The 16,346-nt window shown below is 37.0% G+C and overlaps 1 protein-coding gene across 2 annotated transcripts in view; it reads right to left on the bottom strand.

Annotated features, from left to right (window-relative positions):
• Positions 1–16,346, bottom strand: part of LOC129440778 (astrotactin-2) — a 427,123-nt gene that overhangs the window by 8,209 nt on the left and 402,568 nt on the right. For both annotated transcript variants that reach the window (XM_073860480.1, XM_055200291.2), the window contains one exon: positions 10,272–10,413. In XM_073860480.1, coding sequence (XP_073716581.1) covers positions 10,272–10,413 — 142 coding nt within the window. The remainder of the gene's footprint in view (positions 1–10,271; positions 10,414–16,346) is intronic.

Raw genomic sequence — 16,346 nt, 5'->3', positions numbered from 1 at the left:
AAAATGTGAAAGCTTCTCTACTTAAAAAAACTTAACAAAAAATTAAGTTTTATAAAGTTTTACTCCTATTCTCAGTTAATTGGTCAAATTTTATCTAACTTAAAATTTCGCTTTAGTTTCACTTTAGGTGAGAAAATTATGTTGGATAAAAAAATACTTTAATTGGTGATGCCTAAAAATGTGAAATTTTATTTGATGTAAATTTTTCACCTAAAGTGAAACTAAAGTGAAATTTTAAGTTGGATCAATAAAAAAAAATACTTGCCAATGAAAGTCATTTTTCACCTTACAATTTCCACTTAACTGAGAATAGGAGTAAAACTTTATAAAACTTAATTTTTTGTTAAGTTTTTTTAAGTAGAGGAGCTTTCACATTTTACAGTGAAACATTGCCTATATTATTGTACGTTTTTAGTTTGATAAATTTACATTTACGCTTTTATGTAAAGCGACTTGTCAGCCAATTGAGCTCTTGATGTTCATACACTGCTCTATGGTATGAAGTTTTATATTGAGTACTGTAAGAAACAAGGACTTCATGTATTTAGCCGATTTCCAAAACTGTGCCGGACCACAAGTATTCAGAAGTTTACGTGAGAATGGAGCAGCATTACTCTATCGGTGGATTCCAACATCAAATTAAATCTAAAAGCAATTTTGGAATATTTATTTAAATTCCGTCATTACCAGAAATGCCGTCGTGCATTGGTACTGTAAACCGACATCAAATGCATCCAGACATTTTCTCGTTTCAGCTCGGTTGTATAATAAAGGCTCGCTGCCGTCTGTAATCAACTCCGATGAAATCGATACGCATAACAGAACGAACGAACGCTCGAAATGTTTCTTCCCACTTCCAGGGAAACGTTTCTTTACACGGCATGGTTTCTACACTTTGACTCTTCCTTTGTTTGGAAATCCATATTTCAATGACCACCAGCTGATTGTTTTGTTTGTAATCCGGACTGTTTATACACGACTTGCATAGTTTGCCTGATCTTGTTATTCATCGAACGAGCGTGGCATTCCTTTCCTAAACCTCACCAAAAAACATCGATCCAAATCCAGCATTCCCTGCCAACCCCATCAGAACAATCACATTGTTTGAATTATGTGGTTGCGCATTTTTTATCAGACAATTTGTAGTTTGGTTAAGGACTCGTTGCTGTTTTGAGTTGGCGTTACTGACTATACACTGACTCTGAATTTAGCATCTAAATGTTGTGCGCTCCTTTAAACCGTTATTTTTGTTTCCTTCCTATCAGAATACTTGGTGTTTTTATCTTTGTTGTTACGGATGTTACGGTACTGTATAGATCCGACTCTGAAGTCTAAGGACTCTGCGAACAATTGGCAGAGATAAAGATCACCCATGAGAACAAAAGCTCGAAGTGGTCTGGCTCTTCACTGGGAATGTCAAAACATGCTGGCAAAACACACACTCTCTCTCTTTCTCTGGATGGCTGACATGTCTCTGTTGTCCTGTTTTCTTCTTCGCTATTCTCTGGTTACTTCAATGCTCTTGGCTTTGCTTAATCCTTTGGCTCTTCTATATTCAGTTCAGCATTTTTGTTGAGTTGTGTTTGTTGATGTGTGTGTCGCTGGACCTCAATTTACCTCACTGTAAGACAGCAGGTTAACATAAGGGACAATTTCATATTTGAGCCATTGCTGAGACGTGTAAGATTTCTGGGCTCAAAAACATCCAAGAGGCATCAGTAAAAGTCTAACCGCCATTCGCAAACCATCATTTTGTCGTTAAATAAATAAATAAATAAATGCCAGGATTTACTAAAGATGTGCAGTGGATCATTAGCGCATTTCTTGGAGTTTCCCTTTCAGACGCAAAATTTATGGGAGGAGATCAAGTTAAACCAATGTCGGCTGACTCCCCAGGGTTGAAAAAACCCCTAGGAGAAAAACCTCCTGACTTTTTTAAGCCTAGGAGGAAAAAAAGTCCTAGAAGGAAAAAAACCCTTGGGATATATATATATATATATATATATATATATATATATATATATATATATATATATATATATATATATATATATACATATATATATAGACTGTATATATACATATATTTATATACGATGTAATTGCTATGCAAGTGAATAAGGAGATTAAACAGGTTCCGTTGGTTGGTCAGGCATCGGCTGGTCATCACGTTGAAGCAGGGCCGGCCCTGGCCAATTTGCTGCCCTAGGCAAGATTTCACCAGGTGCCCTTTAGAATCACAGAATCACAATTGTGTTCCAATAATTTTGTTCATAAACTTACACAAAGAAAAACAAGACAAAGCTGTGCAGTTTGTTTCTATTTTGAAAATATTTTGTAAACACACACACAAACACACATGCACGCACATGCACACATACACACAATACCCTGTTACTCAGGCATTTGATCTTGACATTGTTAAAATCTTGTCTTTTTTACATTTTACATTTAACTTAAAATATTTAATTGTGTCCAAGAAAACAGCTCTTTTAAATGAATTATTAGTAGCATGTTGTAGTGTCGCGGGAGATTGTGCTCATTGTTAAATAGCTCTGCGGCTATACACTGAAGCGGCAGTTCAAACACAAACCCAGAATTCAGCCAACGTCAAGAACAAGCAAAAAACATTAAGGCCGAGACGCGGGACCTAAACCACGCCACACGGACCATGGTTCAAATTCCAATGTTTCTGGACAAAAACACCAACTTTGTCTGGTATTAACAAGCTGCACACTGGAGTGCAGGCTGCTCCCCGCGGTGCTGAAGACGCGTGATGGCACATATGCACAGATATTTACGTGCAATCTATTGGAAAGCGGAGGAGTCATTAGTTGGGTTAGTACAATAACGAAATTATAGCTTTTGAATAGAAGATTTTTTTTTAAAGAGATATATTTTTTTTTAAAAGTTTAAAAGTGCACAACTCTTCTCAAGGGGAAGAAAGCTATACTTTTCCCTTTCCGTGCAACCTATCGGAAAGTGCAGATGAGTTAGTTGGGTTAGTAAAATAATGAAATTATAGATTTAAGTACAAAATAGTATTTATATAAAGAGAAATATTGAAATAAAAAGTGCTGAACTCTTCTTAAGTGGAAGTAATAAAGTAAAATAATGAATAATAATTATATAATAACGAATAATAGTTTCCAATAGGTTGCACGTAAATATCTGTGCTGCCACCAGTACTCCGTCCGAGCGCGTCTTCAGCACCGCGGCCAGCACTCCAATGCGCAGCTTATTATACCAAACAAAGTGAACAAGTTGGTATTTCTTTGCAGAAACATTGATATTTAAACATGGTCTGTGTAACATTATGTAAATTCCGCGTCTCGGTCTGATTGTTGTTTCCGTTTTCTTGTTCTTGACGTTGGCTGAATTCTGGGTTTATATTTTAAACTGCCGCTTCAGTGCAGTATAGCCACAGAGCTATTTAACAGCATGATCTTCTGAGATACTATGCTAGTAATAATTCATTAATAACTGCTGTTTTCTTGTGCAAAATTAAATATTTATAGTTAAATGTTTATATACATATATTAAAAAATATATATAATTTGGGCGCACGGACGCCCCAAGGGGTCGGCGGCGCCCTTAGCATTTGCCTATTCCGCCTATGCCCAGGGCCAGCCCTGCGTTGAAGGACGCCAGTAGATCAGTGGTGGTTGACCTCCATGGCAGCCGGAACTGAGTTTGTTTCTCTCAGTGTCCTCGAGTTGGAGGACGAGACAGGGAAAGAGAAACAAAATCCTATTAGTGTAGAGGCCGTTTGTGTGTTGTGCAAGTGTCACGCAGTGTTTAGATTTAATATCTGCTCAGTTCCAGACAGGCTAGCTATTGCAGCATTAGTAAATTACCCAGACGAGTTATGTGAATACTTTGTTAAGTACAGGCTAACTATTGCGAGATAAGTATAGTTTACTAGACAAATTATGTGAATGCTTTTTTAAAGAAAAAAGTCTTAAGTTTAAATTTAAAGTCATGGACACATCATTTGGTAAATCATTCCAGAGCTTAGGGGCAAGATATGAAAAGGATCTACCACCTTTAGACACTTTTAATTATCCCTAGAATATCAAGAGACCAGAATTGTGTGATCACGGTGTATGTGATGGATTGTATTCTGATAGTAATTCTCTAAGGGTCCTAGGCCATTTAAGGCTTTGTAGGTGATTAGTAGTATTTTAAATTGTATGCAATATTTGACTGGTAGCCAGTGTAAAGATGCCAGAATATGTGGTCATACTTTTTAGATTGAGAATTTGCATGGCATCCCCCGAGTAACGAGTTACAATAATCTATTCTAGAGGTCATAAAAAGCGTGGAAAAGCTTCGCTGCATCTGATGCAGACAACATATGACGTATTTTTGAGATATTTCTAAGATGGAAGAATGCTGTGCGACGGACGTTGGAGATATGGCTATTGAAGGATAAATTGCTGTCGAACACCACACAAGTTTTTTACTGTGGAAGATGGCACCACAGTGCAGCCATCTATGTGCAACTTCATAATAATAATAATAATAAATTGGATTTTTATAGCGCTTTTCTCGAACTCAAAGTCGCTTTACAAGGCAGATAGGAGGGGGAAAAAAAAGGGGGGGGGGCTATGGATAGGCAGAGGCAAAGAGATGGGTCTTGAGGCGAGACTGGAAGATGGTAAGGGACTCAGAGGTGCGGATCACAAGGGGAAGGGAGTTCCAGAGCCTTGGGGCTGCCCTCGAGAAAGCTCTGTCCCCAAAACTGCAGAGCTTGGACTTGGGGATGGAGAGGAGACCGGCTGAGGTGGATCTTAGGGACCGTGAGGTTTGATAGGGGGAGAGGAGATCAGTGAGGTATGATGGGGCAAGGTGGTGGATGGCTTTGTAAGTAAGACCCAAAATTTTGTATTTGATCCGGTGGGAAATGGGAAGCCAGTGCAGTTGTTTTAAAACTGGAGTGATGTGGTGCCAAGATTTGGAGCGGGTGATGAGTCGTGCGGCTGCGTTTTGGACCAGTTGTAATCTTTTTATGTAAGTTAAGCTTACACCAAGGAGTAGTGAGTTGCAATAGTCCAGTCATGAGGAGATGAAGGCGTGAATGAGTCTTTAAGCAGCAGGAGGTGTAAGTGAGGGTCTGATTTTAGCAACGTTGCGGAGGTGAAAGAAGGATGTTTTAATGACCTGACGGATGTGGGGCTCAAGGGAGAGGGTTGAATCAAAGATCACGCCAAGGTTGCGTGCCTGGGGAGATGGAAGAACAGTGGTGCCGTCGATAGTGAGAGTGGGGTTATTGGTTTTGCTGAGTGTGGATTTGGAGCCGATGATGAGGAATTCTGTTTTATTGCTGTTGAGTTTGAGGAAGTTCTGTTGCATCCAGGTTTTAGTAGCTGACAGACAGGAATTGATGTGGGCGAGGGGAGGATTGTGGGGGGAGTTTGTGCTGAGGTAAATCTGGGTGTCGTCGGCATAGCAGTGGTAGTTCAGGTTGAAATGGCAAAATATCTGACCAAGGGGAAGAATGTAGATGATAAAGAGGAGGGGGCCGAGTACAGAGCCTTGGGGAACACCTTGGGTGACTGTGGATGTGGCAGAGGTCTGGTTATGGAGGGAGATGAAGTGGGATCTGTTGCAGAGGTAGGAACGTAGCCAGCTGAGTGCAGTACCCTCGATACCAATGTTTTTAAGTCTGGTGAGCAGTGTGTTATGGCACACGGTATCGAAGGCTGCACTCAGGCCGAGAAGGATAAGAATGGTGAGGGAACCAGCATCAGCAGAGGTGAGGAGATCATTGAAGACTTTGAGGAGAGCGGTTTCTGTACTGTGGAGGGGGCGAAAGCCAGATTGGAGGGGTTCAAATTGATTATTGGCATGAAGATGGGTTTGTATTTTGTAAGCAATGATTCATTTATAAATCACAGATCACTTGCAAGTGTGCGTACGTGAATCAGCCTCATTCCCGCCCTGTACACACCCATTTTTAACCACAAATAGTCAATGCAAGTCACCTCCTGAATGCTGATCCGCATAAAAATGAGACTAAGATTTTACAAAAAGATGTAGGCCTATATTAAACAATTATCAGCAAGTATAAGCGCAAATAACACTGCTTGATTTAATCTTCATGATAACGTGGATCTAACGTATGATATGGAGTGAAATTATTTGTGTGTGGCATCTATACTTTTAATCTTTCGTGTGATATTTACTTTCTTCATCTTACTCAAATTCACGACCTCACCATCTGTGTCGCCACCAATTCCCTTTGTCTCCAGAATGTTCCTATAGTAAATAAAAGTCTTTATGCGGGCCAGATTATGTTTGTTTTTTTGACAGCAGACTGCAGAGAGGAGGAGGGAGGGCCGCAAATGGCCCGCAGGCCGGGAGTTTGAGACCACTGGTGTATACTGTATGCATGCATGTGTAAATACAGAAATGTCATTTACGTTCTTTCATGCACCTCATAAGTTTAGTATTGTTTGAGAGACATCATACTTTAGGAGAAACGAGAAGACAGGATGTCCACTTCTCTGTCCTCTCATTTCACAGCTTCTTGGTATTGGTGCTACTTTGTTACTATGGCAACGGTATAGATGAAGATATGAAGAGTTTGGTTCCAAAACGCAATAAATCCATTTTGACAAATTTTGGTAAAAACGTGTTTTCTATACCAAGAAAGTGACAAGATGAAAACAACTATTTTCTGTTACAAACTTTCACACAGCATCTTTAGGTTATAAAAACATAAAAAATTCAAATCCATAAGTTGATTTTCAAAGATTTATTATAAAAACGGATTATTTTTTCCACAAAATGCAATAAATCCATGACAAGTTTTTATTCAAAATGCTATAAATCTATTGAATCAATAGCCTATATAAATGTGCATTCATCTTTGCCATGTTATATTCATTTAGTTGACTAGTTGTACACACTAATTAAAAATATAAACATTAATGTTATTAATCAAAACACTTACTTTGTCATATTAAGATCACTGTCATTGCGGTTACTTGACGTCTTCGCTTAAGAAGCTTGACGTCTTTCTTTCCCAGCGATCGACTGTAAAATGTTTTTGGTCCTGCTCGATTTTCGTTGACTTTGAGTAAAATTATGTACAGTTTTTCATAAGATCCTCTGGGGTCAATGTGTTAGCATGAAAAGCTTGATGCTGTCGGGAGAACAAGCACCCGTCTCCCGAGTGCCTCTCAGGGAAATTGTTAGATGCTGATGGCTTACGTTTCTTTCCCGTCACAGAAAACCATCACAGGTTTAGCGATGCAATTAAAGTATTATTTTGTTTTGTTTGTTGATCACGTAGTACAAAGTAGATGAGGAAAACCAGGACTCCGTGTACTACGCGCGTCCGCCATTGTTTGTTTACATTGCGTGAACGGTGGGCTGTAATATCAGAAATGGAGTTATTGCGTTCTGTAAAAAAGTGGGAGTGGCGTTTGTCGCATTTTGGGAAAAAAGGGAGAAAAGATGACAGAATAACACGGCGGATATTGGATTTTGCGTAAAATTAAGAATTTACTTTTAACTACTGACCTGATATAATACTGATTTTGGCAGTAACTCATTTTTTTCAAAAATGGCGTTTATTGCGTTTTGGAACCAAACTCTTCATATATTGTATATTGACACTTTTTATGAACAAACCAAAAGGGATTTAAGTGCAGTGAGAACAAAGAATGAAAAAAAACCCTGTGGTTTCATTCACTGAAGATGAACGGTAATGTTCATTCAAAACCTCTCTCCTATGAGCAAAAGTGCCTTAGCAAACATCAGTATTTATGGCAATTAGTGGGTATGAAGACGTGAGGATAATGGACATGGAGACAGAGACTGTCTGTGTGTCTCTCTGGATTCATGTGTTTGTTTGATGGAGAAACAGACGCTGATGTGTTCATAGTTCCTGTAAAGCATTTCTTATCTGTTTTCCAGCACAGAGGTTTCACAGCAAAGCACGGTTTGAGGGCATATGGCCTTCAGGAGACTCCTTTGAACCTGAAAACGTGTCTTGGGACTATGAAATCACAAAACATTGAGCTAAGCAAAGCGACAGAAAGAGACCTGGAAGTTATTTGATGCCCCAGATCTCACAAAAAAATCAAAGACCATGTTGTATAAATACATTCAAGTAAATACTTTAGCTTTCAGTGTACCTCATCGGTATGTTGATCTTAATTTCAGCCATTTAGGAAAGAGGAATCCGGTTTAGTGGAATATATGCTTTGTTTTTGCCATAAAAAAAGATATTTGAACTAATCCCCGGCAAGTATAGGCATAATTCAAACATCTTATAATTCACACCACTATCATACCTGTCAACATTGGGATTTGAAAATAAGGGAAAATTCCCGAACCCTAACAACCCCCCACTATTACTATGCAAGGGAATGGATGCGTACACTGTCCCTTACTTAAAAATGTTCTTACTTAGTATTTTCAGTACAACTATCTAACAAATCTTAATCAAAATATGAAAAGTTTGGTTCTAAAACAAAATAAATCCATTTTGACAAATTTGGGTAAAAATGTGTTTTCTATACCAAGAAAGTGAAAAGATGACAGGATAACATGGCAGATATCGGACTTTGCGTAAAATTAAGAATTTAATTTTTAATACTGACCAGATACAATACTGATTTCGGTAACTATTTTTTTTTACAAAATGTTGTTTATTAAACATATATTTTCTTGGTAAGCAAAATGACTTAAGAAAATAAGTCTAGTTTTTAGACAAAAATTTCAAGTGAATTTCGGCTTAAAAAACTGCCAAGAAACATTTTTTCTTAAACACTTAACTTGAAAAAATTATGTAAAATGTTCAAACCCAATTGGCAAATTGATTTTTTTGCTTGTTTTAAGCGCAAATTCACTTAATGTTGATATTTTTGTATAAACACAAGACTTATTTTCTTAGGTCATTTTGCTCATCAAGAAAATGCATCTTAATTAAAAATGTTTAGACAATTATACTAAAATCAATACGAAAATACGTTTTGGGTCGTTTTGCTGATCAAGAAAAAGCATTGTAATTTAAGAATGTTTAGATTTTTTTGCTAAAAACAAGACAAAAATACAAAGAAATGCTTTTCTTGAAAATCATTTTTTTGCAGTGTAAGTAAGAAAAAATATATTTTTTGCCCTAAATGGCAGTGCCGTGATTGAATAGTTGCAGATTAAGGGGCGGTATCAATATTATAAGATCCCCTTTTGACATCACAAGGGGAGCCAAAATTCAATGAGCTATTTTTTCACATGCTTGCAGAGAATGGTTTACCCAAACTAAGTTACTGGGTTGATCTTTATCACATTTTCTAGGCACTGGGGACCCAATGCTAGCACTAAAAAGCCTGTTTTTTATGATATGCCCTCTTTACGTTTATGACTGTATCTCTTAACGAGTCTTATCCAGGGACAGAGTTTTTGGGGAGATTGGACAAGTAACGTAATCCATATGATTATCTATCTTTTCCTAATAGTAAATGGTTACATGATCCTGTCCACTATTTACCTTCTTAAACCAACCTGTTTCATTACACAACAGCGCTGTAAACAAAATAAGATGATTTTTGTGTTACAGACTGCACAACACAGAGGTCATACATTCACCTGCAGTTACACAATATACGAAGTGCGTTGTAATCCCCTAAAATGGAGACCAATATCTTGGGAAAGTCTGGAAAGGAACCAAGGTGGCAGCGAAACAGAAAATCACACATCTAGAATAAACATTTAAGAAAGAACGCAAATGTACACAATGTTCTTTACTGTTTCTTCATATCTGAAAAAGGGCAGCGCACGCAATAACATTGGACACTGATGAGGTTCATCTCGTTCGTAACAAAACCACGTTCTGACAAGTGCCGTCACGAGGGGCCAGGACTACCAATGAGGGTCTTTAAAAGCCCGCCTATAAACACAACTTACTAAAATAACAATGGGTAATACCACCCTCAGCTAACTTAACTATCAATTCAAAACCACATCACATTTACTGGCCGGAGGTCTTAAGACCATTAGGTCGGTGTTGGGAGGATTTGTCCTTCCAAAGCATCCAGGCTGAATATTGATTCCTCGCTTACATTACGTCAAATACTGTTGGGATATAATCTAGTTGCTGTTTTGAGCCGAGCTGCTAGCCAAGCGTGCAAAGTGAATGACGGCCACATATCAAAAAGTGGGACCGTTCGGGATCCACTTACACAGATTACTGACCGCTCTGTATCAATATCTGGGGTAACCATGTCATGCATGAATAAGCAATGCGAACCAAGTCTTACTTGTAAAGGCTGTCGGGCTCCAGGCACTTGAAAACCAACGAGTAGACGGTAGTGTGAGGATGTTCACCGCTTCTTCGACCCGCCACCACACACGAGGAGCCGAGACCCGAGAAAAGATCATCCATGAGACTGAGAACCTCTCCTGAGAAAGAGACAATTTCGTAATATTTCATCATATTCTTCATGGCCTTTTAAGAACTTTTATGTTTAAGTCTGGCTTTATATTTGCATACAAATGTAGCACAATTCATATGGATTTCTATTATGGTTATTTTCATTTAGATAAACTTACCCTTAACTCAAACATGAATTTGGTGGATTTGATATGTAAGAAACACATTATAAAGGATTGCATGATGTTGTGGTGTCCTGCGAATAGCGGTTTAACAAACAGGAAAACATTCGAGCTTGGTAAAAATAATGACACACAGGCACTTACAGAAAACACTTCTTAGCACGATCTGAGAGGCAGAGCAACCAAAACAACATCTGACGCCTCCGATTTGAGCGAGACTTACATGCGTCGCAGGCTGGCATACGTTACAAAATACATATCAGGAGTCTGGTTCGCATACTGAAAAACGGGAGGTCTAGACAAGGGTCCTGATCGAATGAATGATTGAGGCATTTTCCCAGAAAACACAATGACACCTCAAGAGGTGCCCAAACCAAGATATCTTCTTACAAGGCCTCTCAAAACCCACTGCTTACACCTTCTAAAGAGGGTTTGTATATTTTGCAAATATTTTGACTTTCATTAAATGGAAAACAATGGATTGGTAACCCCACGCACGACCGCAAACGGTCCGTGTTGACTAATCCGAATGCTGCTGGAATGCTCTTAAATTCATGCACAGTTTGATTTCTTCCAAGAAGCCAGCGCTGCTTACGTTATATGTGATATAATGTTTCTCCTACGCTGCTCTTCAAGTTGACAGTCAAAACAAAGCTGGTTAAATATTCCAGTGAGCCATATGCTACATGTAAAGTAACTTCAGCCAAAAGGTTGTGGGAGGTCGTAATGACAGAAACCACAGACTGTTTTCCACCTCAGATGGATGTGTGCGCGGAAAACCTTTATAAGTTATAGCGAAACTTGCCTCAGTTTACACCATTATTGCTCGTAAAGATTCTAACAAACCCCCTATTAAACTTTGACTCATAACTTTGAATGATTCCTCAAACTGTGCTGCCTGTTGTGGATAAGCCTGCTATTACAGATCCGACATACGCATAATATTTAATTTCAATTCAATTTTATTTATATAGCGCTTTCACAATTGTTAAATTGTTCCAAAGCAGCTTTACATTAATAAAAACAAGCAAAAGCACAGAAAAATTTGAGGACAACAAAAGTACACTGCAAAAAATGATTTAAAAATATCTAAAAATTCTTAAATTCAGATGCTTTATCTTGATGAACAAAACAACCCAAGAAAATAAGTCTAGTTTTTAAACCAAAAATGTCAAATTTGTGTGATTTTGTGCATAAAACAAACAAAAAAACTGCCAATGGGGTAAGCAAATTTTTCTTGAATTTAGTGTTTAAGAAAAATGTTCACAATTTTTTACTTACCCCATTGGCAGATTTTTTTTCCGTTTTAATATATTTTTACATTTCTTTATACAATACTTAAAGTATTGCTACTGTAGTAAAAACAATGATTGGTTTTCATTAAAACTGTTTCATTCAAATAAGATGCAGAGGTCACACAGGATGCAATCACTTGATTCATTTTATGTGAAATTTAAAAACTGATGTGAACGCAATGATCTTTGAGTAAACTGTTGTCGTCATGTAGCTCAATGTTTTCATGATTTGTTTTTTTACCATATTGCAGCCATTACAACTGACCATACCAATCATTTGTCCTCTTTTAAAGGGTAACAAAGTCTTGTAATGGGCAATAAACATTGTTAAAAAATCTGTAGTTTCTATGGTAAAACTGTCAGCTGTGCTTGAAAGAAAAACACTGTGAACAATACAGTTTATTTAGTTTTTCACCGTAAATTTTACTGTGACTTGTATTTTTAACTTTTTTAAGTTGCCCGCCAGCACTTTCACAAAAGTTTCACAAAATGCCCTCCAGGAAAATGTTATTCTATAAATATATAAACATACAAATGAAGAGTTCCAAACGCGATAAACGCCATTTAAAAAAAAATGTGTTACTGCCAAAATCAGTATTATATCAGGTCAGAATTTAAAAGTAAATTCTTAATTTTATGTAAAATACAATATCCACCGTTTTATCTTGTCATCGTTTCTCCTTTTTCCCAAAACGCAATAAACACCACTCCTTTTCTACAGAATGCAATAAATCCGCTCCACAAATCACAGCGCACCATTCCACGCAATGTAAACAAACATGGCGGCGCGTTAAATACACGGAATCCTAGTTTTCATCATCTACTTTGTACTTCGTGATCACCAAACAAACAAACAAAAACAAAATAATACTTTAATGGCATTGATAAACCTGTGATGGTTTTCTGTGACGGGAAAGAAACGTAAGCCATCAAAATCTAATAATTTACGCGAGAGGCACTCGGGAGACGGTCGCTTGTTCCCCCGAAAGCATGAAGATTCTGTCATGCTAACACATTGACCCCTTATGAAATTCTTATGAAAAACGTTTCATTTATTTTACGAAAATCGAGCACGACCAAAACATTTTACAGCTGATCGACGTCAAAAAAGTTCAGCGACGATGTCCCCAAGTATAACCGCAGCAATGACAGTGTTCTTAATATGACAAAGTAAGTTTTTTGATGAATGCCATTAATGTTTATTTTTTTCATCATTGTATACCACTAGTCAACTTAATGAATATAACATGGCAAAGATGAATGCACATTTATATATTTTTCAATGGATTTAATGCATTTTGTGGAAAAAAGAGTTTTATAATAAATCTTTGAAAATCAAGTTATGGATTTGAATTTTTTTATGTTTTTATAACCTAAAGATGCTATGTGAAAGTTTCTAACAGAAAATAGTGGTTTTCATTTCTTCAGATAGAAAACACGTTTTTACCGAAATTTGTCAAAATGGATTTATTGCGTTTTGGAACCAAACTCTTCATATATACCAAATGAAAGAACAAACCCTCTGCTTTCAAACAAACAAACAAAATGGGAAAAACATTTCTTCCTATCTTCATTTATTCTCTTTTTATAACCTCTTAAATATGGGTAGGTTTCAAAAATACCAAAGTATTTTTTTTTTTTTGAGTTTTTTTTTAGCAAAAAACTGAAATAATTGCATTTTTGTAAAGTTTTGTTGCATTTAGTTAAAGATCAGATTCAGAACGATTATCAAAATTATACACAGAGTTTAAAAATTAGTTTTTAGCTATAATTAGTTTAGCTATAAGTGGATAATAGCGGAAATACAGATTACCGTAAAAACTCATCAGGGAAGAGTCATTGGCAGGGAAATGTTTTCTCTTAATTGACGAGATAACTCGTCAATGGCGGGGAAAGAGTTAACTAACTGAACCCATCATTTTAACAATATTTTACCATAAAAGTAAATGAAAATATATGGTAGTTCATGCATTTATCTTTTATAAAACCGTAAATTTTACTCTATTTCACCCTAAAATTAAATGCAATTTTTAAAATTTTCTTTTTTTAATTGTAAATATCAAGATATTTCTGAGTTAATTATGAACATTTTCGCTTAGAGTTTGTCTATCAGGAGTGACATTTACTTGACTTTAGCTTAGAAGGTTTATTTTAGGTCAGGTTCTTATGGATGAAAGGAAAATACCCGGAATTGATATTGATTTTAAGTATTTTGTTGTAAGGATCTAATTCCTGTAAGGACCTGATTCCAGAATTGTAATTGATTTTCGATTCCCAACCCTACCTATTCATTGTGGTGATGAGTTTTGGGCAGGCATTTACTTTACAAAATGAACAATTGTCAATTTTCTTTTCAAGCACATACATGATTTCTCCATGCAACCGTACAGCTATGAATTTACATTGTACTATTAGGCAGTCCGTCATAGGAATAAATCACGAAGAACTGTCTCAGATCTCAGACAGAAGGCATTGTGTCAGAAAAACACAATGGTCCTTGATGAAGAGCAGCTTGACTTCAGACTAAGAGTCGTGTAAACACGGAGGTTATGGTTTTAGCGTATGTGGATCCCTGGACAGAATTATTTGGAGGCATGGAAAGAATTTATGTAATATATTTGCCGTTACGTTCAGTCTGCTTGATTCTTTTGCCTCATGCGTCTAGAAGCGCAGGCCACCTGTTTTGGGTTAAATGTTAACTGTACTGAATCCTTGACGTGTAAATGCATGAGCTCCTGTTTAAACAACACCTTAAATAGTTCATCTACTCTACCATCAGAGAACGAGAGCGTAGATCGTCTCAGGTTTGTTTCTTCACACTATTAGTAGAAACAAGAAGGCAAGAAGTGCTTAAGATTGACTATCTATCGTACACCGCCTGCTCCTCGGCCCATTTCCCCCGTATTGATGCAAATATGTCTGGAATGATCGAACGGAGCCAAATTCCGGCTGCCTCAAGCCGAGAGAAGGGAGGAGGAATGAGATGCTTTGATAGGTAACGCAGAAGGAAGGGGGGAAGAAAACTTTGATGTTTTATGTTTCTGGATGCGGTTTGGATCGAAACGCTATCTCTGTATGTTTTGATAATCAGAATAAATCAATAGGCCGATCTGTGACTGGAAATGCCGTTTCGCTAGTAATTATCACATACTTGGGCAATCCTAAAGTAGAAAAACAGTATAGAGAAATCACAATGCTCAAAAAGGAAACGTTTGCTCACGTCCAACATGAGCACCTACAGCTGCTGTCTCGCTTTAGACCTGATGACTGATGATTAGAGTTGAACATATATACTGTATCTGACTGAAACACAACTCACTTCTGTCCTAATCACACCCGTACAGAAAAATATATTACACAGTACACATGTAAAACACACTGTATATTTCAAAATACTTTATTTCCTAATGTAAATGTTTCTGTGAACAACTTTAAATGTTCTGCCATGCATGTTCTCAACTTTATATTTGGCCTTATACTTTACAATGCACATAGATGTCTTTATGTATAATAAAAGAATCTGAATTTCCATAAAATGCCATTGTTCAAATGTCTGAAATCTCAGTTTACAGCTCAGGTCTAAAGCACTCGTGTTCAGAATATAAACTTGTCCGTCGTCCTGTTTCAGTTCACCACACATCACTGATCACACAGCCTTGTATGCATGCTCAAAAAGTTGAGCAAATATCAGTGGGTTTGACATAAGCTCACCTCTGTGCTTTTAAAGAAATGGACAACTCTAAATCATTAGCTATGTTTCCATCCACCTATTTTTATGCGCATTTTAGAGAGAGCTGGACAGAAACGTAGCTTATATAAATTTTAAAAATGTGCATAAAAAACGTATGCGCATAATTGAGTCGGATACATTTCTTATTCAATAAGAAAACATGCGCATGAACTACGATGGAAACACTTTAACTGAATGAATTCCTAGATGTGCATAAAAAAGTAATGCGACTTTGCGCGTTGGATGGCATAACTGGACTAACCATCTAAAATGCGGCTTTGGAAGTTCTGAAATGAACAGGTAAAGACTTTAATCTTTAATGTCAATGGTTTGGTAATATTACTTCACAGGACTGTCTTACTTGACTGTCAACTCAAACATCCGAAAGCAGAAGACAGGTGTAGCCTATAGTGTAGCGGTGATTATAAACGAAAATGGTTCAATACAATGACTTTACACTTGCTGATATTTAGTGCTGGTTTTATGGGAAAGTGACATTTTTGCCCTCTTCAGCTTACTGGATCAAAATGCATGCTTTATTCGCAAATGTATAATACGATATGGCAATTATGCATGTAAGTTTAATATGCAACTTTGGATGGAAACAGCTATTGTCACTTATTACACATTGCTCAAAAATACTCAGTTCTTATTGGCCAATCTCGATTTAAAGCAGACTAATATTCCTCAATTTCCAAGTGACTTAAATGATTTTGGAGTGATGAAAAGAGCTATTTAAAAAAAGAGTTAACTCG

Source organism: Misgurnus anguillicaudatus, chromosome 22, assembly GCF_027580225.2.
Source record: "Misgurnus anguillicaudatus chromosome 22, ASM2758022v2, whole genome shotgun sequence".
NCBI classification, from domain to species: Eukaryota; Metazoa; Chordata; class Actinopteri; order Cypriniformes; family Cobitidae; genus Misgurnus; species Misgurnus anguillicaudatus.
This window is presented reverse-complemented; position numbering and strand designations above follow the sequence as displayed.